Genomic DNA, 23,800 nt, shown 5'->3' on the forward strand with positions numbered 1-23,800 from the left:
TGTTATTGCATATACAGGAAAGAGAACTGCTGAAGAGGGAAAACAGGACTCCAGCTACAGAGCTTTGATAAAATAAATTCATTGGTTGTTGTTTCCCCCATCTCCCCCTTTAAGTTCCCCCCCACCCCCACCCCACAAATTGGCTGGGGTTGCCAATTTGAGGGCTAAAAATTGGAGAAAGGAGGGTTAGGGTCATGGTGTTTTTCTCTCTAAAAGCAAGCATTCAAAATAAAAACCACAAACTACATTACCGTGGGAACATGCAAATAGAGGCCTATAGCGGCTCTTATAACATCACAAGAATATGAAAAAGACACAGATTTCCTTAATATTGACTAAAAAAGGAGGGCAGGGGACCTCCCCCCCCCCAAGCAATGCTGTTCAGTAATTGATTTAGAACTGATAGGCAAGTCACAATAAACTTTTTAATCGCCACAAACAGAATCATGTTTATGTACTCATTTGTCCCCTCCCCCCCTTTTAAAAAAATTTGTGTGTTTTTGTTTTTCACTTGACACAGCGGAGGAAAAACAGAAATCCACCCTGGAGGAGATGCTTTCCCACATCTTCCCCTCCTTCCCTGGTGGGCTTGGCTACCTTTTTCTCCCTGGCCACAGCTCCCAGCCTGCCTCCCTGGTTGCTGATCTGGACAGAAATGCTTTCACTCCCACCCCCAATAGCTCAACGAAACAGATGCTTCTGGGCCCCCCAAATGTGGGCCAGATCCAGGATGTACACCCGGGGCATAGACGACGCCAAGAGGACTGGGTTTCTCTCTCTCCCACATTCTCTCAAGGGAGTCCAACACCCCTTCTTAGACAGGCCTGCCAAGAGGAAGGGCTAAGCTCATGGCACCCCCGTGGTTTATTTTACATCCAACAAAGTGCACTGCGAACTTGACTGGACTGGAATGAAGAGACTTTTCTGGGGAGGGGCTTACGGGGACTCGCTGCGGGACCTGTCCGGCTTGGCTTCCAAGCCGCTGACCAATCGCTGGATACTCTGGAGCTCGCTGGTGGCCGCCTCCTTCTCCCCGCAGAGTTTGGGCGACAAGGACACGGAACTGGAGGACAGCGTGGAGGAGCGGCTGTTGAGTTCCGAGCCCGAGTCCACGGCCACCGAGGCCGGGCTGGCAGCCAGGGTGGCGGCTTTGCCGTCCAGGGGCCCTGCGGCCGCTGCCATGGACGGCAGGGCAGTGGTGAGCAGGCTGCTGCTGTCCGGCACCGGCACGGGGATGGAGTAGGGGCTGTAGCGCAGCCGCGGGCGCATGGTGTTCAGGTTGAGGAAGGGGTGGCGGTGCACGGAGCTGGAGGCCGCTGCGGAGGAGGCGGCAGCCGCTGCAGCCATGTAAGTGTAGGGGTAGGGGAACAGGCTTCCGAAAGGCGACATGGCTAGGCCCTGGGGAAGGAAGAGAAACGCAGGCCGCGAGTCAGCCGAGCAGGGGCAGCCGGTGGGGACGGGCCCACTGCTCCCACCGCCGCCCCCATCCCTTGAGCAAACATTAATCCCTCTCCCTTAATGGGAAGGGGGTGGCAGGGAGGCCTCAGACTTCCCTAGGTTCAAATGTTAGCCCTGTCATCCCAGGCCTAGCTACTTTCCCTGCCCTGGGCTTCAGCTTTCCTGTGGGGGGAGAGGAACCCACAGGGGATTAATTCATATACTTATTGAGGCCTTGGGATATTGAATGAGCTTTGTCACTGTTGGTAGATGCTCTTGAGGCAATTTTGACTCATAGCAACCCCCTGTGACAGAACAGAACTGCCCCATATGGTCTTTCTGCCAGAGCCACTAGGTAGATTCGAACTAGCCAATCTTTCAATTAGCAGCCGGGCACTTATAGGCTTCATGCCATACTTGGCCCCAGGCCTGTTAAAAATTCTCACACAAGCGTGAGTTACTGTACCTGTTAAACAGAGCTACAGATTTAGATTTGGTCTACCCCACAAGGGTGGCTGAGGGGAAATCAGAGGACCTAAGTTATTTGACATAAATTATTTTTTCATTCTTGCTCTCCCCTCACCTCAATCCTAGAAGTTTCTCAAACGAAAAAAACCCAGGAGCGATCTTATGGAAAGGACAAACGGGCTGGGGTGGGGAATAAAAGGGTGTTTGCTACAAAGAACAACAAAGAAATCACCTAGCCTGGTATGCTTGTGTTACATGTGGAGAAACTGAGGCAAGCCTCAGGGGTGCAGGAAGTCACTCAGGTAATTAAGTGGCAGAAGCAGTATTTCAAATTCAAGGATCATGGCCGGGGCTAGTTCTCTCTCCGGTAGTGCTTCTTGGCCTGAACACCCCCTGGCCCACCTATCACCTACCCACCTACAACAGGGTCTCCAAGGGAAGCCAGCAGAGGAGATTGAAGAAATTGAGAAAGGCCAGAAGCCAGCTCTTTCCTCAGGGCACCCCCCCGCCCCCAGCCTCCCCATCCCTCCAGGGGTAAGCAAGATCCTGCCTCTTGGCTCAGAAAAGGGAAACGAATGTGCTCAGACAAAACAAAAGGCAAGAGGCAAGAGCCTGCTGCAGCCCGCAGAGCCTCCTCACCAGGTTCAGAGTGTTCGCAGCGGCCTCCAACTCATCCCAGCCACCCTCGTCCCCAGTGTCCCAACACAGCTGTCAGCCCTACACAGGCAGCTAGGCCTGCCCCAGCCCTGCCTGTCTCTCTCCTTTGACACTTCCCACATGTGCACAAATCCTTAACCCTTTGGAGAATAGACTGGCCTACTGGGGGAGGGGAGAGGAAAAAGCTATGAATTAGGTGGAAAGGTTGGAAGACTCAACCCCATCCAAGAAGTCACTCCCCCCCCCCCCCCCCGCCCCCCGCCAGGCCTCCTTTTCTTGTCCGATTCCTGGGGGAGGGCTGGGCAGGAGACACTTAGGAGACCTTTCAGCTCAGAAGTTCAAACAAACCTTGGAATGGGCCCTGGTGTCTGAATGCCTGGAGTTGTCTGAGCCCCACCACCCACCAGCTGAACGACCTTGGGCAAGTTACCCAACATCTCTGGGCCTCTGTACAGTGGAGGCGGGGGAGCAGTAGAGAAAGAGGAGGAGGGGAGGACGGTTCAAATACCTGAGAAGCCAGGACATGTTGCTGGAGGTGGAAGGGCAGGGTGGCTGCGGACGCTCCCGACAGTCCCTGTGCTGCGGCAGCGGAGGCCATGGCTGTGGAATCCAGGCCCGAGACTCCGGTGGAGGCCCCGGACACGGTGGCCAGCAGGGGCCCCATGCCGGCAGCCATGCTGGAGAAGGCGCCCCCCATGGCGAACTGGCCAGGGTGCAGGAAGAGCGGGTGCCCGTTGAAGAACTGCTGGCCCGCCAGGCTGGGGGCGAAGCCAAGCCCCGGCAGAGGGCCCTGGCCCAAGTGCGCGGCGGCCGCGTCGGTCTGCACGGTGAGTGGCGCGAAGGCCTCCTTGCCCGGCAGCGCGCGCGCCTCCTCGGCCTTTGCCGTCACCGCGCCCTCACGCCCCGGGCTCCGGCGCTCCTCCGCGCCCAGGCCACGGGTGCTGGACGAGATGGTAGCCGGGCTGTGGCGCGAATCGGGCGACGCCTTGTCCAGCCGCCCGCCGTCCCGGGGCCGGCCGCCGGGCTCGGCAGCGAAGAGGTGCGCCTTGGCTGCCGGACTGCCCTTGTCGCGGCACGGCTCTTCCGACGTGGTGGTGGAAATCTTGGCTGCGTCGCAGGCCTCCGGGCCGTGCTCCTCTTTGCTTTCAGCCTCGGCGTCGCTCTCGCCCTCGCTGGGACACAGATCTACCATCGGAGGGGGAAAGAGTGAGGCAGGAGGACATTTAGCTTCAGTCTGGGCCAGTGGGACTCCAGTTCCCTTTGAATCCCAGCTCTGGCCACTTACTAGCTGTGTAACTCCCAAGGAGCTCCTTAACCTCTCGCTACACCTCAGTTTTCTCATCTGCAAAATGGGAGTGATGGTATCTCCCAACTTTGCTGGGAGGATTCAATAAGCTAATAATGCATTAAAGTATTTGGGTAGAGCTGACCCCCACTCCCCCAAGTCCTCAATCACTAGGTCTTTTTGTTACAATGGATTTTTTTTAAACAAGCTCCTGCTGTGGTGGGCCCTGCCTATAGGTGCATTTTCTCATTTCACTGCAAATTCATTAAAAAAAAATTAAACAAAAAACTAGCTTACTCTAAATCCACTTCAGAAACCCACTCCAGGTACTTAGAAAGTCTTTGTTCAGTGAGTGATGCGGCTCTGCACCTTCCACCTATTTGTGAATTATTTCTGAAGGATTTGTTTGACCAGAACCCTGACATCTAAATCCGTAATTGCAGAAATGGGCACCTCTCCCTCCAGTGCACACACTCAATGGAACCTTCCCTGTGGTTGCCCCCTCACTGCAGACAGAGATGGGTGATGGGCCCATCGCTCACTGCCAGGAGACAACCACAGATACCTTTTTTTTTTTTTGCCTTCACCACACCCTCTGTGGGTGTCCTATCAGCCAAAAGAGAAAAGGGGATGCTATTTGATGTTCAAAGCTTAAATGGATTGAAGACATAAAGGACTCTTCATTTTATTTCACTTAGAAACAAGTTTCTTCTGTTGAGAGATAGTGTGTGTCTTTCCAAATAGAGAGTGCTCGCTCTTTAAACACAGGAAACCAGCTGGGGATTTGAACCATCTCACCCCCTCCCCACCCACCCCCAACTCAGATCTACCTTCCTCACCCCCCCAAACAGGTCAATTGTGGCTCTCCAGCTAGATGTTTTCTTGGCCACCTGTTCCAGGTGGCAGAGAATCCCCTCACCGCCCTGTCTCCCTCAGTCCAATACACTTTAACCTTGAGTTCAAAAATAGCCAAAAAGTCAGTTGCTTAGTTGATGAGACAGAGATAGTCCAGGCACATTTCAAAATTGTTCCCAGAGAGAGAATATACAGACACATCCCTACCCAGCCAAATCAAGGCGGGGAAAGTGGTTCTGAGTTCTCTTTGTACTAGCTTAGGGAGGGCAACACACATTATCACCCTCATTGATTTGGCTCCTGTTTATGGAACTGCTACAAGAGTTAGCTTTTGAAGGGCCAAGTCCCCTAGCTGGTGTCACCCACCACCCCTTCAACTCCTCCCAGGCCATTAGGACCTGCAGGTGACCAGGCTCACCTTTGAGATTTGATGTCCCCACTGTGGAGACTGCAGGGGACGAGGACTGAGCGAAGCAGTTGAAGGCAGCCTGCTCACTGGAGGACTCATCTGAGGTCCCATTCTCCTTCTTGTGCCTTTCATCAAACACCCTCATGGACTGAAGAGTCAGCTGTTTTCTGTGGCAAAACCCCACACCATTGTTACGCTTCCCCTCTTGGTTTTCCTCCCTGGTTTCCCAAAGAGGCATACACACAAGTCACCCTGCCTGCCACCCACTGACACCACCACTTCTCTGAATTGCTTGCCTCAGGCCAGCCACACTGACCCAACCATTGTCCCTGATCCACACAGGACAGGGTAGAAGACTGTGCAATGGGAGGACAGAGAAAAGAACGCGGCTTTGGTTGCATTGATCCAAAATCAGGGTTTCATTAAGGAGGTGGCATTTAATTGAGCTGTGAAATCATCTTTAAAAGCAAGAAAGGAGGTTGGAGCTGGCAAGAGACAGCTGAGCTGCCAGCGTTACAGAGGGAGGGGAACTGGGTTCCCAACTCTGAGAATAACGTCTGTCCCCAGCCTACCTAACTCCTGAATGGTTGCTAAGATTGCAAGGAAGTGGTTATTTCATGGTGCACTTGACTGTAATCGCTTCACCAACACATTAATCAGAGTAAAAATCTAGTTAGATTTTAGAAGCAACTCTGTAATGCTCACCTCCCCCACAGGGGATAGGTTAAAAATCTGGATGATTTTAGAAATTCTTGGAAGGATAAGGAGGAGGAGAACTTCTTTCATATACTCTTCAGCTGTCTCCATAATGCAAAATGATCCGTAGACACATCAAGGAGAAAGCCATAGATTTCTCAAGGGGCCTCAGTTCTGTCTGGTGGCATTTGGAAGACAAGATTGCAAAAATTCCAGGGCATTTTGTGAATGGCCTGGTCCTTTTTCTGGGACCTGCCCAGGATGAATTGAAATTAATTAGGAATTAATAAACCTCCTTATATAATCTGTTATCCCTGAGATTTTCTTCCAAAAACAGCTGTGGTCTGGGCTAGTTAATTTCCTTAAGGATAACACGTAAACCACCCAAAGCCCAAACCCATTGCCGTTGAGTCGATTATTGAAATCGGTAAGCTGTTGGCAGGAGGGAAATAAATTATATCTACCCACCTTCCTCACCCCACTTCTAGCACTTTAAACTTGGGGCCTGACAAAAGAGGGATTTTTTTCTAAGCCATCTGGCAAATAAATGTCTCAACTCACCTTTTTTCTCTCCTGCCATTTCCAGTGTCCCGGAAACCTTTTGCAAAAGGGTTGTTGTCTATTTTTAACTGAGTTATCTAGAAAAGGAGACACAGGGAAAAACAGACATTAGCCTTATTTTCCACAATGTTTTGGGGGTGTTTCCTCCAATCTAACAGTCTCCTAGAAATTTGACTGGCAACAAAAGTCACACGCATCCACCAAGTCCCAGGTTGAAAGAGAAAGGAAGAGGTGACGGACATATAGTTTGCAGGGGGCCGAGAGAAAAATCAAAGAAAATTCTACAACTGCTTGTGTCTCCCAGAGAAGGCCAAACCAGAGATCTGAGGGAGAAATTACCCAGCCTGGAAATGCCTCATTTTTTTTTCTTTGGGCAGACGACAGCTTGAGTTTGACATGGAAAAGTTGTTGAACAGGACAACCTGTAGATCTGAAAATTATGCTTTCGTTTTGATTTTTTATCCAGTGCGATTAATCATAACCTACATTATGGTGTACTCCCTGCCCTCAAACATGCACGCACGTGTGCATACACACACACACACGCCGATCTTTTCCCTGAATCTAATAAAATAATTTATGGGGTTTCACTACGCTTGCTTTTTTTTTTTTTTTGGCTTGGGCGAGGGAGGGTTTGAAGAATTACAATATTGACAAGTACAGATTAAAAAAGGACAGAATGACCACAGGACACATTTGTTTTCGTTTATATGTCCTTGCCACCGCCATGAAGTGGAGTCGACCAGTGGCCTCTGTCTGTGATCAAAAAAGTTCCATTTATTACTGTATTAACAACTCAGTTTTGCAGGATTCTGGGTCCTGAGGGAGAATGCACTTGGCACACTGAGGGAAAAAAAAAACGCCGTAGTATGTAATCTCTCCAATCTGTTACCTTTGGGGGAAAAAATTATGTACGCAGAGTTCCCCTGAGGTAGAAAAAGGGCCCCTCCGTTGGGTTCTTGTTCTTGGAGTGAAATGCTGTGTGCAAACGTTCAGATTTGCATTCGGCAGGCAAAGAGGTCAGGCTTAGTCCCTAGGCTACAGAAACATAGTTGGGACACCCCCATTAGCCGTCCACAGAGGACCCACCAATGGTGAGAGTGAGCAAAAATGCAGTGCTGTGGGGTGAGCTGGGCTCTCACTGGGGTCCAGCCTTCAGAAGTTGAAGAGCTGGGGGTCCTCAGTCCCCCGTCCCACTCCCGTAACTGCCACGTTGGGGACTGGTGAATCAGCTGCAAGGGTCATTTTCTCTATGTCTCTGGACTGCGTGGCCATGACCTTCAGGCCACCATAACCCTAGATCCCAGGGGCTGCCTGCCGGCCCCATTTGGGAATGGGCCTAATCCCTAGCCTCAGGCCCAACGGAGAAAAAACTTCAGATGAAGTGGTCCCTTTGGCTACCTCCTCTCAAAAGCCTCCAACAACTGGATTAGCATGACCCTGTGATCAGGGTAGGTTTTTCCAACCCCCCCCCCCAAACACACACACACAAATCATAAAAAACACAGCAGCATAAAAGGTAATAAAAACCAGACCAGCTACTCAGGATTTCTGGCTAGGGGAGAAAAGCTGGTCTCCACTAGGATTCTCCTCCCAGAATTCCCAAATGGCTTGGGCTTGAAGTCTTGAGCCCATTCATTTGGAACTTGACTTCTTGATAGTTCTTCTTGAAAGGGACATTAAATGAACTTCAAAACAAACAGGACAAAGGAGGGGGGCGGGGGGGCGCAGCACAAGCGACAACAGTTATAAGGGTTAGTTTGGCTTTTTTTTTTACCCATTATTGGAATCCTCGCTGGTCAATAGTTTTTTTCCTGCCTGAGAAGGGCCAGCAGCCCCTGCCCCAAAAGCCCTACGAAGGGTCAAATCGCAAAAGAAAACCCAGACTTCCATCCCAGCTGTCTCATAACTTCCTCATCCTTACCCAAAGCAGCTGAAAGGAGAGGCGAAATAGCAACATTAAAAAGAAAAGCCACTTTGGTTACCTTATCATTCTGGTAGGCAGTCACAGCAATGAATTCGGTTTCTGGGAACAAGTATGTCCGAAATGTACTATAAGGAAGCTTTAAGATGTCATTGGCTCTTACAATGTGGAATCGGGGCTGGTATTTGTGCATGGAGTTCAATATAGTCTGCAGGGACAGGGAAGGACAGAAAAACACATAAAAAGAGGATTTAGCAGGACAAAAGGGATCTTAGGACCCCTGCCAAGCTGACATCTTCCCCACCGCAGGGTACCAAGGTTGGACCGAGCCCACCTCCTTGGGGTACCTCCTTGGGTACATTTCGCTCCACAGATGTTATCTTCTGGAGAATTCAAATTGCTTCTCAATTTCCAAAGGGTCCCCCCACCACCACCCTCACCATCTGAGGTTCATTGATACCTTGAACCCTAGCCTACCTGAGTACCAAAACTATAATTCCCCTGCCACGTTGCGTGATCACTTGGGAAGGCCAAAGTCTTAAAAGATAGAGAAAAACATGCATTTTAATTTACAAAATGATTCAGTACTTTAAGCGCCCACTAATTGACGAGCCCAATCCACTTAAAGGCCCCTGAAAGGCTGAACTCTAGAGAGGAATATTTATGCCTTAATCAAATCAAGGCTGCAAATGCAATTCCTGCCCGCTGAAGATATTTCCGCTCCATTCATGTCTTCCTGGGTCTAATCTTTCTGCTTATTCCCCACTTATCACTTTGTTTGTTTTATTGAAATGTTGGGGAGGGGTAAGGGAAAGGGCAAAAGGTCCCTTGCCTTACTGTTCCAAGCAAACCAAGTTTGCCACACACTTCTAAGGACTCTACCACTGAACCTAACACACACAAGAGCACACGCATAATTCTTATACCCACGATCCGAGTCTCTCAATTCTAGTCAACCTGACTTAAACGTAAGCCCAATTCTTTTGTCATTGTTGTTTTTAATACCAGAAAACCAAACTTCTAAAAACTCCTTCACACCCTTTAACCAAGGTAGTCAAGGTTCGGAAGCTGAAAACTCTCCCAAGAAATAATATGGCTGGTTTCGAAATCGCAGCATAATATTTTAAAACAAATCCATTAGGAAATCCATTATGAAACTGATTTGAAAGTTGAACGATTTGTTTTTAAATTCACTAGCAGGTCAGGAATTTGCCAAGGACCTGCAATGACTGTAGAATGGGGGCCGGTAAGTTTTCTTGCCCCCCTCGCTTTTGGAGCGCCAGGCCTTCCATTATCCAAAGAGAAATACCCCGCAATTGCTTCTCTCGCTCTATTGCAAAGCAAGCGACTTTGCTACACTTAGGAATAGAAAGCAAGGGAGCAGAAACACCGTGATTTTAGAGGGAATTGGGGCGCACTACCGTGGCTGGAGGGCAGAAACAGGAAATTTTACTGCAGGGAACAATGAAACTTACAAATCCATGTTTGTCCGAAATGTTGTTGGTGAGTTTCAGTTTGTGGAAAGTGACGACTTTGGACATCCACTGTTCCCCGGTGGCGGGGCTGTCCGGGTGAATGTACATTCTCTTTGGCATTTCAGGGTCAGCCTTGCCTGCCACCATCCACCGAGAATTGTGAAATTTATATCGACAGTCATCAGCAGCTATAATGTCCATCAATAAAATATATTTGGCTTTTTTATCCAGCCCAGAACATCTCACTTTAAACGGAGGAAACATTCGCCTACAGTTGGAGAAAAGAAAAAAAGAGTAAAAAAAAAAAATCACTTCAAACCCCAGATTTGTATCCTAAAATATTTAAACCAAGTGGAAAACTTTCTTTGGTGAGGAAGGAGTTGAGCTTGTATTTTTTAAGTGTAGGACAACTGGGTTGCAACATTGTTCCCTTCTACACTCCTTTTAAAGGCCTGAGATTCAAAGCAAGTAAATTAGGGCACTGCATTTTTCTGCCTCTTCTAATAAGGTTTTTCAAAAACTTTTGCTCTGGATGATTTTATAGATTGTCCTTCTTTGCATGGAAATTCTTGCCCACCTCTTTTTCTGTAGGTGTCTAGTTCTACACAGCCTAGAGTAGGATTTAGCACAGTGGCTAGAATTTTCTGCCAACCATTGATAAGAAAATGTTCAACTTAGCAAGGGGAGAAAACGTCAAGCTCCACGCCTCCCTGCTGGGGAACAGCAGTCCCGCTGCTAGCGAAATGAAACTAACTGCCTTTCAGTGAGTTCTCAACACAAATTTTGTAGACTGGGGCTTACTCCGGGGCCTGATAACCCATCTGCCCGGCACGCTGCTAACCACATTCCCGGACTCCCCAGACCTGCCCCACACTGCAAGATTGTGCCACCAAATCGCCATTTACTTCATCCGAGTGCTGGTATTCTGTACTCTTGACTTAAAAAGAAACCCTTTGTGGGGAAATTGACAAAATAGCTTCTGGATTTGAGGAGGATTTTCTGCCAAATTTGTCCTCATTTAGCATGAAAGGAGACAGACCTGAAGATGTCAAGAGGGGGATTTTATTTTTGTTCTTTCAACTGTATGCCTTTCTAGATTCCAATGCCATAAAAAGAAAAATCAGCGATTTTGAATGACTGTCGTAGGCTCTTTTATTCCAGGAAAGTCTCAGACAGGCAGGGACATATAAACATTATATAAAACCCGGCTTATAATATCCCTACACAAAAAGAGCAGTGTGTATCTGTCCACCGGCTCCTTAGGTCTGCAAACATAACGTTAATTATCCAAAATTGCCTGCTGAACTCTCCCTCGGCTTGTGGACACCTGAAGTGGTGTGAGCAAACAGACTCAGACACCCTTAAGGTTTCTCCTCTGCCCCGTCCTCAGGGCCCCTCCAGACCCAGAAACCAGGCTGAAGGGCAGAAAGGGCGGGGGACAAGTGCCAGGCCTCCCACTACCACACAAAAGAAAAGGCCTTTCAGGTTTTTTTTTTCTTCTTCTTCTTCTTTGCAAGATAAAAATGAAACACACAAAACCCCACCCCCAACAAAGAAAGAAGGCTGTTCCAAAAAGGTTGAAGAGTGAACTTCCTGCAGTGGGGTGGTTTTCTTGCTTCCTGCAAAAAATGTCTCTGCTCCTCTAAAAAAAAAATCCTGTTCTGCAGGGAACCCAGGACCAAAACCTATGCAGCACAAACCGCCAGCTGCAGATGCCCAGGTAAGCTGAAATCTCCTGCGGCTGGGGCAGGGCCTGAGTCTCTGTACCCAGTTCTAGGGAAACTAAGTTTTCATCCAAGCCCTAGTAACTGGCAAACCCACTATTCTGGGAGGAGAAAAATAAAGGGAGGAAAAACCGCCAACAGCTTTGGAGAGGGGCCCCGGTAGCTTGCTTACCTTCCCGACTTGGTAATCACCATCTCGGTGCCCCGCTTGTGGAATTGATCCCAAAGTTCTTTAGCCTCCAGGTGCACCTTGGGGTCGTCCTCCACCTCCTCTTCGGGCTCCATCGTCTTCAGAGGCCTCAGATGCGCCTGTGGCCCCAGGGATGAGAAAGGGATGCCGGTCTCGGCTGCCCCCACCAATTGATCCATGATCGGCTTGGCCAGGGCGCCCGGGAGCGAAAGCGCGGCGGCACCGTTGGGAGGCAGAGTCAGCGCGGGGAAGAAGGGCGGCTGGTGACCCAGTACGGCGCTCATGGCGAAGTCCGGCGCCCGGTGAGGTAGGAACGGATGGTAAGCCATGCTTGTCCCAGGAATGACCGGATCTCTCATGGAGAGGCTCATCCACTCCAGGCGGGGCGCTGGGCTCCAGCCGGGGACAAGTCCGCAGCTGCTGCTTTTTTTTTTTTTTTCTCCCTTAACAGCAGCACATACTTAAAAAAAAAATGGAGGAAATAACAACTAAAGCACCTCAAAGGGAGGGGGGAGAGTGTCTTTTGGGGGGAGAGAGGACTGCCCCTTTTAAAGATTGCAAGGCGAGAAATCAGGAGACATAGTCGCTTGGGGGACTGTCCTTGTACCCTGCGTTTTTAAAAAGCCGCTCCTGGAAGTCGACCTAGCAGGGACTCGACTCGCGCCCGAGCTCTGCAGTTCAGCTCGAAATAGACACGCCAGCCCTTAGTCCCCGGAATCTCTCCCCAGCGCCCAGGTTCTTTGTTGCAAATGCGAGCGAATCTCCTAGAAGACTTTTTACCTTTTCTTCTTCTTCTTCCCCCGCCCCCTATCTCTTTTCTTTTCCCTGGTTCTCGCTAGAGGCGTCTGCCGTTGCGCTAGCCAGGGCTTTAACTCGAAGCAAGAGAGCGGAAAAAACTCTCTCTCCTTCGCAAAGAAAGAAAAATCAGATTTAAACGCCCTCTCCCAGCTCTATCGAAACTTGAACGGCACTGTGGCTTCGGTTCGCTCTTCTCCTCCTTCCTCGGCCCGGAGCTCCGGAGAGTGTCTCGGTTGCAATCCGAATCCTGCTGTGCTCTGCTCCCCGTGCCACTCTTCCTTGTCCTAAAACGTGAGCGAATTCACTTCCTAAATCTGCGTCCAGGCGCGTAGGGCAGGGAGGATCCAGGGGGGCAAAATGGCAAGGAGAAGAGGGAGCGCGAGAAGGAGAGGAAGAGGGAGCGCGAGGAGAGGGAGGGCGTGAGGGAGGGCGCGAGAGCAAGCAAGCGAGCGAGCGAGAGCTGCTCTCCACCCTCCTCGCCTCTACAATTCCCCGGGCGTCTGCTCGGCGGCTCTAGAAGGTCGGGCTCTGCTGTGGGCTGCGGGGAGCCGGAGGCCTCTTGATTGGCTCTTTGACGCTTTCGGACCAATTGTGTGGCTGCATAGGCGTGGTTTTCACAGGTCGAGTGCTGGGGGATAGAGCCGAGTTATAAAAAGAAGGTGTCGGAAACTGTAACGTCGCTGCGCCGCATCGGTACTACTGCCTGTCCTGTGAATATGTCAACATGATCAGAGGGAGGGCGGGGAGCCACTGGGGAGCGCGCGAGCACACAGAGTCGCCTCTAGGTGGCTTATCGAGAGATCACCGCAGCCCCTGAGCTTGCTCGGTCGGCCCACATCTGAAATGCCTCAGTCGTCCCGCCCGGAATCAAGGGGGGAGGCAGGGCTAGGGAGGAGCGAGCCAGCCAGCCGGCGGCGAGAGCAGGGCGGAGAGCGCGCCCCGGCGCCGGGCAGGGGCGCTCGCCTCCCGCGCGCTCGGCTCCCCTCTGCGCTTCTCTCGGCGGCTCTCTCTCTTCCCCCGGCCCCAGCCAAGCTGGGCGGGCGGCGGAGCCTCTTGCGAGCTGCCATTCGGCCGCTCGGCGCAACAAAAGCCGGCGGCGGAGAGGCAAGCGCCGAGACGCCGGGCTTGCCCGCTCTGCAGCTCCACGTGGAGCCAAGCTCCGCCAGGCGGCGGCTGAAGGGCTGCCGAGCTTTGGGGATCCTCGGTGTCGGCCTCCCCTCTATCTGCGCTCGCGGACACGCGAGCACACGAATGCGACCGGACCTGGGCACACGCGTGTGGGCGCTCCCTCTCTCCCCTGCCTCACCCGCAGCGGTGCCTGGAGACCCCAACGCCCCCAGCGCATCTGTACGCGATCACGCTCCAGCACACTAGGACCGAGCCACACGCCGAGAAACACGTACACGCCAACACTTACACAGCCTGCTTCACCGGCCCTGTGTGCGCACTCCGGGAGGCAGCCTCCGGGGTTTTGTGAAATGCGTTTAGCAGCCCTTTTAGCTGGCTTGGACGCGGGCTCCCCGTATTCCACCTGGATGTGTTGAGCGGGGTTGTAGAGGGATGATGATTGAGGATCTGGACAAAGTAAAAAGCGAAGGACTGAGTTCGAGGCCTGTCCCCGCCTAGCCTCTGCCCTCACCTCCGCGGCCCACTCTGTGCGAGGCTGCTCGTCCTAGGAGGTGGGCGAGCTGGGAGGGGGAGGTGCGCCGGTAGCCTTGTCTCTTCTCCAGGCATCGCACTTATCTCCCGGTGCCTCAGTTGTTTCTTCACCCGAGGACTTATCTCGGCAGAAGTCGGGGGCGCATTTGTAAAACAAACCGTGAAACGCCCCCAACCCAGAGTCGAGGTGACTGGTTCCAGTTCAGGTAGGGTGGGGGCCGCAGCGAGGGCGGAGGGGAAGACGGGAACCGATCATACTGATCAGACCTGTCGCGGATTTGGTCCCTCTGTTACCGCAGCTCCTTGCCCAGGTCAGGGGAGCCCCTAAACCCATAGGTCTCGCCGTTGCGGGGCAGTGGGTTGGGCCGTCGTAGCTTAGACCGAGGGAAATCTGTGTAGGATCGTTTTTTACCTTGAGTTGAGAATGCCCTCGGTTGAAAAGGGAAGGAGAAAGGGTTGATGGGGGGGCGTTAAGAGCCCCAATGCTTTCGATGTGTGTGTGTCTGTCTGTGAAATGCAAGAAACAAAGCAGTTTGGTACATTTTGCAGTGTGTATTTTTTTATCCCCTGAGTCCCTGGACCCCGGACTCCGAAGTGGGGGCAAGTGGAGGGTGAATATAATTCCATTGTGGGCTAACCGCGCCGAGATAGGGGCGGAACTGGTGAGGCGACTAGCTTTTCCAGCTTCGCATTTTTGACGCACATGCTTAAGAGCGCTTGGCGCCAGCGCGGAGAATTCCCTGAAGTCACCAGAGAGAATAAAGTGGTTCTGCGAACTCTGTCTGGCTCGCCATCCCTCTCCCCTTTCTTTCCCTTTCGGTCCCTCTGTCTCTGGTCTGCCCTCTCTTTCTGCCTGCCGGTGGTTGAGAGAGAGAGAAGAAAGGGGCGGTGGGGGCCCAGAGTGGTGGCTTGGTTGAAAGCAACTCACAAGGTTCCCTCCCGCGTCCCCGTGCACTGGATCCTGAAGGGTGCGAGAAGCCACGGAGGTCACTGCTGGGTTTCCCGAGTCTCTGGTGGCAAAAAGCACCCCCTCCCCACATTTCTCTGGGCCTGGGGCCACTTCGTTGCTTTGTGGAGCGGCCCAGACTCCTTGCGATCTGGCTTTGCGTGCACTGGCGGTCCAATGTGGGCCTGACCTCTTAGTGTGTAAGAAAAATAATTCTCTGCACCCACTCGGTGCCCCAAGCGTCCAGGTGCTTGGGAGAGCGGGACATTGCCACCCGTCTGTCCACACTCCCGCCTCTGTTGGGCTTTGGAAATAAAAGGGGAGTTTGCTGATTTCACTTGTAAATATCTCCACTCGCCTTTGGCTCTGCGGAGGACGGAGCGTGGCGTTTGCCCTTCACATGCCCCCTCCGTCAATTGGCTGTTTTTGCCTGTAGCTCTAACCTAACCCTGGGGTCATCCCACTTCGCCCCCCAGACTCCTACCCGCACTCTAGCGAGCATCGGACTGGGGAAGAGGAAAGTTTGCGGGGTTCTACCTCGAAAATGTCGACATCTTGCTAATGGTCTGCAAACTTCCGCCAATTATGACTGACCTCCCAGACGCGGCCCCAGGAGGCTCATATTATGCAGGGAGGCCGCTGTAATCTGGGATCAAAAGCAGGAAGGTGCGAACTCCTCTTTGTCTCTGCGTGGCCGCCGCGCCCCCCTCCCGGTGGGTGATAAACCCACTCTGGCGCCGACCGTGCGCTGGGTGATTAATTTGCGAACAAACAAAAGGGGCCTGGTGGCCACCGCTTTCAGGTTAAACATTGGCCAGCATGTTCCGAGGACTTGGGCCAGGCCTGGCCTCGAGAGAACCCACAGAGCTAGTGCGCCCCTGTCTGGGCTTTCGGCTCTAGCAGGGGTCTGTGCGTGGTGGTCTCTTTGCAGACCTCTTGGATTTCCGTTCCCTCCGCCTTATGCTCAACAAAAGCCGCGGAGGAAACCTCGACTGCGCCTGCCCTCAGGGTCTGAGGAGCCTTAGGGTGGAAGAAGGGGACCAAATTATGGGTCAGGCAGGATGCTCAGGCCTCCTGGTGTCTCCCAAATATTCCCCCAGCTTTTGCAAAAAAAAAACTTTTCCCTTAATGGTAGGCCCAGGTTTTTTTTTTGTTTGTTTAATTAAAAAAAAAAATCTGTAGATCAGCAGTGGCTGTGACTTTTATGGTAGGGTGTTGTGTGTATAGAGGTGTGTGTTAAGGATGGGGAGGGGACAGCAGGGTCTCAGAATAAAGTTTATATGTGAACACAACAACAAGGAAACACACCAGCTAACTCTAGCCAAGGCCACAGCCAGTGAAGAAGCTGGCCTTTCCCAAGAACGCTGGCAAAGTCTCTAGGAGAGTGACATTTTTCCCTACAGCAAGGCCAGCATCCAACCATAAGGGGGACAAAACGACCCTTTGGTGACCGAATGTTGTTTATCTGAAGTTAACAAAAAAGAGGGGAGGAAGGGGAGAGGATGGTGGGTGGGGGGCGGGGTCGTTTACTTTGGAGAATTTGCTGTAAATACTCTCTTCAGCGTGTGTGAGGTCTGATGGGAGACTGTTACACGCGTATTCTCTCTTCAACTTTCACCCCGTTTGCTGCTGAGCCTTTTGCGATCCAAGGTGTCGCTACATTGGGGACTCTGTTGACACAAGGGCATCCATATTTCTCCCGGGGTCTGGGGCCTGATTAAGAAGTTTCTTACGCGGGTCAGTCAGTGTATAAACTTTTGGGGCGGGTGGCTTTCTGGCCTTCTGGCAGTTTAGCAATGGCTTCCCCCCTGCCCCGTTCTGATCCCAGCTTTGAAACTTTCTAGGTGCCGGCGTTCAGTGTCTTCTCTTCCGTGCTCAATTTCTCCAACTGAGGACTTGATTTTTTTTTTTTTTTTAATTGCTGAGACAAGGGGAACAGCTCCCTCAGGGTGCCTGGTTTACTTCTTTTCTGGATTCCTCCGGCAAAATGCCAATAGCACACCAGCTGCTCCCCCCCATCACTCCTGTGCTACCCCAAACCCTAACTCTCCTCCAGGCAGTTCTAAACTCAATGGAGGACCCCTTTGTAGACCTGGGAGACTTGTTTTTCCTCTTGGAGCCCAGCACTCCCATCCCCTGCCCCTCCAGTCTTGCTTTAAGAGCTTAGTTCTTCCCAGGTCAGAAGGCTACTTGCTGGTCAGTCTGTGCTTCAGAGAAGGTGGGCTTCCCCACACTTGCTCAGGCCAGGGGCAGGCACAGGCTCTTGGTTGGACAAGGCATGGCACCCACAATCGGTTTCCTTTCCCCTTTCTCTTTTCTGTTTCCCTCTCTCTCCTTCTATTCAACTTGGGAGTCTGCGAATATAGGTCTAGGGTCTTTCTTCCTCTGTCTTCTTCAAATTTCTCTTCTCTCCCTTGCATCTTTCTGGTTCTTGGTTTTTATTTGCCCTTCTCAGCTGTCTCTGTGTCTAGCCCCCAGCCTCTGGCTTGTTTTGCTGTTCTTTTTAGTTTTGATTTAGTCGTTTCTCAATTCTTCTTCCCTCTCCTCCCTCTCTACTTTCACTGTCTTTCTTGATTCCCTGTGAATTCTCTCCTGTCTGACTCGGCCCCCCCTGGATTTACCCTTCTTTCTCTCCCTCATCTGTTCCAGAACCCTGGCAGCCTGGAGAACCTTTTCCCTGGGGCTCAAGCAAACACCTTCACCTCAATTCCTCGGCCAGGAAGAGAAAATGTTCTGAGAGAAAGAGTTGGGCTCACTTGTCTAGGTTTGAAGTTTCACCTTCTCTTGGCATCCACAGTCACCCTTTCCCCAGACTTGGCCCCCATCCCTGCTCCCAATGGTCAGATCTCTGTCACCCTCCAGGGTAAGAGCTCAAGGTGAGGGACTACATGTCCAGGCCCCTAAGCCCCCGCTTCTGGTTTCTGTCTTGCCCCAGCAGCACTGGGCTTTCCTGTAACACACGTTTCTCTGTCCTCTGACAGCCCTCTAAATTATTGATCAGGGCAATTCAGTGCAAGTCTGAAGCGTGTGTGTGTGTGTGTGTGTGTGTGTGTCCCTGTGAGAGAGACAGCAGATTATAAAAATTGTCTGTCTTGGGGGAGCAGTGTTTTTAGTCTAGAAGCACACCTTGGGGCCAGGTGGTTTAGGCTTTTCGTGGGTCATCACTCCTTATACACGTAATCCTTGCTTATCATACCTCCTTTTCATGTAAATATGTTTTTGGCAGAAGCGAATTGAAAAGATTTCACCCTCCATATTATTCTTATTAGCACCTCGCTTTCATCAAGGCTGATCGTCCTGCAAATGGCAAATTTGTACACAGCTAGTGATTGAGATCTGTTGGAAGGGAAACGGGAGGGAGGGCAGAATGAAGAAAGCGAGTGTGTCTGGGGAGGGTGCCCTTTATACATCTGCAAAGGTTTTCTTCCTCTCTCTCAGGAAAAGGAACTAATTGTGGTTTCCTAATTTCAAGCCAATCTACATCTTCAATGCTCTCTTTGTGTGTGTGTTTTACCCAATTACTTAAAAAAAAAAAAAAGATAACGCAATGGATGTTCCTTAGTCCGGCAGAAATGAGTTCACAAGGAAGGGGCCAAGAATTTCCCCTCTCATCTTATCTAACCCAGAATCAGCGAGATGCAGGCCAGAGCTGACTTTTGCCCCAGGCACTTCTGACCACCCAACACCTTTCTTCCTTCAACATCCTCTTTCCAGATTTGCGATCCCAGACAGGTAAGGGTTCCTAAGATTTGTGCCCGGAATTTGGCTTTGGGGTGGGGGTGGGGGTCAGAATATTTTGAAAGGGAAGAGGAAAAAAATATAACTATACCCTCTCCAATGCCTATCTGTAGATTGAGGGGACATTTGGACCAGAGACTTTGCTTTTGTGGTTTGCTGCTGTTTGAGCCTTTCATGATTATTGGTGTGGTTGTTAGATGCTGGGAGCATGGGGCCAGTGAGATCTGGCCTCGGGGGAGGATACAGGGCAGGGGGGACAGAGAGACCTGTAAGTGAGAGGGCATGGCAAATTAAATGGTCGCTACTGTCAGGAAGGTTGACAGGCCAAAGAAAGATCGGCTCTTCCCAATCTCCTGAACTAACTGTCCCTTCGTTGCCAGGGACACGTTTTCTCAATTTGAGCAGAATATCCATTACTATTTCCCGTACTGGGTTTCCATTAAAAAGGGTGAGAGCAGAGAGGGAAAGCAGGAGAAAAATGTGATACAGCTATCGGCCCAAAGGTTGGGTGCTTCTTTTTCCTCTGCCTTCTTCCCATTTCCTTCTTGTACCTTTGCTGCTGGTCAGCCAGCGAGCTCACCTGTGCCCCCAAAGTTAGAGAAGAGAGGGAAGGAGATAACACCCTTAGCAACCTTTTCATACCCAGAGGGAAGCCCCCAAAAGACATAGTTACCCCTGGGGTTGCTAATCCTTCCAGAAAGAGTTTACCTTCCTTTGGTGGACATGTATGAGCATTCGAAGGGTTCCACATTTTACACTGAAAACTGGTAAAACCCATCCTCCCTGGCACATCCCTCTGAAAGACAGACCCTTCAATGCAGTTCAACTTTTGCTGTTCTAGGACACGAGGTGGTGAGGGGGTGATTTCACCTGCTTCTCTGGGCTGGCTGGCAGGTTGGGGACTGGGAAGCCTGCAGCCAAGGCCCAGAAGCAAGTTCCGGATCCAGGACTCTGACTCCAGGCCCCAGCCGCCTCTGAGCAGCTGCCCAAAGCCAGCTACGCAGACTCTCCAGCTAAACTAGCTTCTCCCAGATTTGGACCCAAGCTCCCTCTCTACCCCCTACCTCTTCTGTGATCACTGACCCTGCACCCGGGCCACCCAGATTCTGGAAGGAGGGGTAGCTGCGACTCTGTGTCAGTCTTAATTATCTGACAGTCTGGATAGCTCCCCCACCCCCAACATGTCTGTAAAAGAAACTAGAGGCCTCAACACTGTGACTTTATTTTAAATCGGGGATTGTCCCCTTCAAACAATGCATCACAAAGTCCTGCATATTTTTAAATACCCCAAGTCTTGTGGCATACCCAGGGAGCGATGGGGTGACTTTCGGAACTGTTCTCTCTTTGTGGTCTGAGCTAGTTTCTCGGGTGAAGGTTTTGGGTTCCAAGATCCCAGAAGCCCTTAAAAGTTTCCAGCTTAGGCTTGGAATACAGGAGGACTAGGGATATCTTTCTCTTTCTCTCTCTCTCTTTTTTTAAAATTTATCTTTTAGAGGAGGGAGAGAAAGGGAAGCAGAGACACGCACATACATAGAATGTTTGGAATTGTGAGAGCGCTTTTCCTAAGGGTTGCTTTTGCTGACGCCCAGGCCGGGATTCATTTCATCTCCGAGCCAAACACTAAAAATTCTTCCGGCAGGCCGAAAGGAACGGCCTTCCCAGAGCGAGGAACCTGCCCTCGCCTTCCCTCGCAGCGTCTTTTCCTCCTCTCCCTTGGGAAAGGAAAACCTGGCGCTCCAGGAAGGAGTGGGGGCGCACGGCGGCCCAAGGCGCCCCGCAAGGCCCACTTGGCGAGGGGCTCCGCCCCGGGGGGCTTCGCCTACTCTGCCCCCTTACCCCCTTTCCAAATCCGGAAGCTGGACGTGCCTCGGTGCCGGGCCAGGCCTGGCCGAGCGCGGACCCGGAGCAGGGCGCTGGCTGCCTGGGATTACACTCGCATCCGGGAGTGGGCACGGGGCTCCGAGCTCGCCCCAAACAGCGCACCGGCCCGCGGGAGTGAAAGCGGGCCTCCGACAACCTGGCCTTGTCCGGGCCTCGGTCGCGACAAGGTCCCCACCGGCCCGAGAACCGGCGAGCCAAGGGCACTGGCTCCCTGCGCTGGTTACCTGCCTTCGCTCTACAGTTACCGGGGCGGGGCGAGGCGGGCGCCTGGAGTGGGAATGAAGAAAGTGCCGCCGACCCAGTCCACCCGGCTGAGGTCTGTCTTCGCTTTGAGAACGAAAACTGAGATTGCAACCAGCTTCTTGAGCGCAGAAATTCAGATAGAAACTCCCTAGAACATTCTAGAGCCCCCACTTTGCCCACCGTAGTTCGACTTGTCTCTTTTAGCTGCACTGATTCCTACCCACCCCCCAGCCACCTCCAGCCTCTTCGGTTGCAATGGACATATTGGGGGGTGGATGGCGAAGACCCTAGCTAGGGAGAAGAGGTGACCAAAAAATGAATGAGCAATGGAGCACTCATTTCTCCATCCCAAAGTGATGGAAGAAGCATTTGTAAGGAGAAAGCCTCCCGGGAGGGAAACTAGCTGCAGAGAAAAGCAAGCTCAGCCGGAGGAGGAATCTTGCAAACAGGGAGGGTGGGGTGGAGGGAGCGTTCTCCTCTTCCACCGCTGGGGTGTGTTTTTACATGTTTTCTTAGCAGCGAGTTCTGTAAACAGGTCAGCCCAATGCTGTCAGCCCAGGGAGTTTGGGGCTGTTTCTGGGGTCGAGTGTAGGCGCCCCCCTTTCCCACTCGCGCCCCCCAAGCCAAACGCGCAGCGGGCAGGGGTAGGGTGGGGAGAGGGACGCTGCCTCCCACTTCTGACTTCCAAGGGTACATTTGCTTTTGAAATGGCTCCTCTTGTCTTCAGACGGTAAAATATGAGTTCCCCCACATGTCTGAGTCTCGTCTTCTGGAACCTCAAGCATGGTTTGGGGAGGAGGGGGGTGCCTCCTGTAATTACCTCTAAACTGAGTGGGGGCGGGGTGGAGGATTCTCTCTTTTCAGCCCGGCCCTGCTGGGGTGCCGGGGCGCATTATTAAACCCAGACGCTGGGTCCAGGAGTTGGGGCCATGAGGAAAAGATTTACAATTAAGCCAATTGGGGCCGAATACAGCCATCCAGAGTTTGCAGGTGTAAATAACGCTTCGCTCGTTTTTTTTTTTTTTCCTTCCAAGCAAAACTTCATCCCCCCCCCCACGACTATGGTCCCTTGGAGAAAAGGGGGTCACAGGAAGAAGGGCAACAGAATTAGGATTTTCCTATTAGACAAGTTAAAATATGATGTTGCACTCACTTTTATGTGCTTAATACAATGCCGTGAATAACCGGGACGGCTGTCTCTATTTCATTTCTCCGTCTAGAATCCGAGAATTGTTGGAGTCAATGAAGGCCTTTTGACTGTGGGTTATGATTTTTTCTTTTCCAGGTAATGGGACAGATTCCTATGTAACAGGAGCATTGGCGTGGGATTATTACAAAGTTTTTTTTAAGCTGTACAGATGGGGTGAGAGAGGGATAAGGGGCAGAGGAAATATCCTTTAGTTGGGATACCTGGAGATGGTCCACGTGGAATCCTGAGAAATGGGCCTGGTTTTCAGAGTAGAGCTTGCTGAACTGTGTAGGTGTTCAACTTGGAGACTCTTCCATTGCATCATTGCAACACAAAAGAATATGCATGGATATTTCTAGCATGTTCTGTGTGGGCACAAGTATGTACACATGGGCATTCCAAGCTGCCCCAAATATGAAATTTAAATCTCAGATTAAAAAACACATCGCAGTCACACCCCACAGGGGGACTCCCATTTGATCAATATAGACAGAGTTAAATTTGTTTTACCGCTACACAGTTACTCCTTTTGTCTCCGAGCAATAAAGTCTGTCTGTTACAAATTACGGGGAATTGGAGAATATACCCCCCCAACCGTTGTTCGGTGTTTTTAGTCTCACAGTAACCCGCTCAATAATATATGTAATATGTGTGTACACAGGCACTTTTCCAAAAAATTAGCGATAACATTCCGGGTGTATGAAGAGTGGCATTTTTCTCCCCGTGCGTTGAGGAATCGGTGCCCACTAAGTTGCCACTCTGGGAAGCTATCAGCAGGAGGATGGACACCCAAGGGGGTACAGGGAGGAAGTTTGCAGTCTGGGCTAGAGGCAAGGCCCCCTGACCCCAGCCAGGGTAAGGTCATAGGTGTAGAGTTAGGAAGGCAAGACTGAACTTGTCCGCGGCGAAGGGAGATGCGAGCTTTACCCAACACGGGAGGAAACCGCGGAGGCGCCACTAGAAAGTTTGCATGCAGCGGTCGCTCAAAAACTTTTTTTTTCCTTTCTTCCCCCACCCCCTCTTTTTTTTTTTTTTTTAATTCCCTGTACAGTGCACATGTTTTGCATAAATAAGTAGTGGGGAGACTGAACGCTGGGTGAACCCGAATCGGCCTTAAGCAGGGCAGGGAGTACGTAGCGAGGCATAGGGGACCGAGGTGCCCTAACGGTGGGGGGGGGGGTGATATCGTGGGGGAAGGGATCGCTTTCCGTTTGCAAACCTCTGCGCCTCCTCTTCGGGAGAGCCTACCTAGGAACCTCTGAAGAAGGTGCCCTTGAGGTCTTGACGCTGGATGGCGCTCGGGGGAGACGTGGCGAGACCACTGTGGCTTTCTGTGAGCCTGGCAGGGTCTGCGGGAATCCCCGCCGACGCGCGGCGCTGGGGCGAGGCCTTAGTTTTGGCCTCTGTGGTGGTAGTTCCTGTTGCACCGGGAGACTAAAGCTGTTCCGGAGGCTGAGGCGGGAGAGGCCAAAGAAATCGCACGGGTCTGGGTTCACCACAGCCATCCAAATCTGGAAGTTGGGCCAAGAAAGGCTGGGAGAAAAGCGGGGTGTGGGAAAGAAGAGGGGCTGGGGGAAGGGGCCGTGCCGTATTTCCCAGGGGCCACCTGCACCAGCTCCAGTTTACTGGGAAAGCTGTGGGGGAGGGGGAGAGGGGAAGGTGATC

The 23,800-nt window shown here is 51.7% G+C and overlaps 1 protein-coding gene across 2 annotated transcripts; it reads right to left on the bottom strand.

The window, feature by feature from the left end:
- Positions 1 to 851: 851 nt before the first annotated feature.
- Positions 852 to 12,976, bottom strand: TBX3 (T-box transcription factor 3). Of its 2 annotated transcripts, XM_064272252.1 has the most exons (8): positions 11,664 to 12,976; positions 9,768 to 10,035; positions 8,770 to 8,829; positions 8,354 to 8,500; positions 6,369 to 6,445; positions 5,121 to 5,278; positions 3,071 to 3,747; positions 852 to 1,398 (listed from the first exon to the last, which is right to left on the bottom strand). In XM_064272252.1, the coding sequence occupies exons 1-8, from the start codon at positions 12,050 to 12,052 to the stop codon at positions 937 to 939; spliced, it is 2,238 nt and encodes a 745-aa protein (XP_064128322.1). In that variant the 5' UTR covers positions 12,053 to 12,976; the 3' UTR covers positions 852 to 936. The 2 variants fall into 2 exon arrangements, with proteins under 2 accessions (XP_064128322.1, XP_064128323.1); XM_064272253.1 differs by lacking the exon at positions 8,770 to 8,829.
- Positions 12,977 to 23,800: the final 10,824 nt, after the last annotated feature.

Source organism: Loxodonta africana, chromosome 19 (genome assembly GCF_030014295.1).
Source record: "Loxodonta africana isolate mLoxAfr1 chromosome 19, mLoxAfr1.hap2, whole genome shotgun sequence".
In the NCBI taxonomy this organism is placed as follows: domain Eukaryota; kingdom Metazoa; phylum Chordata; class Mammalia; order Proboscidea; family Elephantidae; genus Loxodonta; species Loxodonta africana.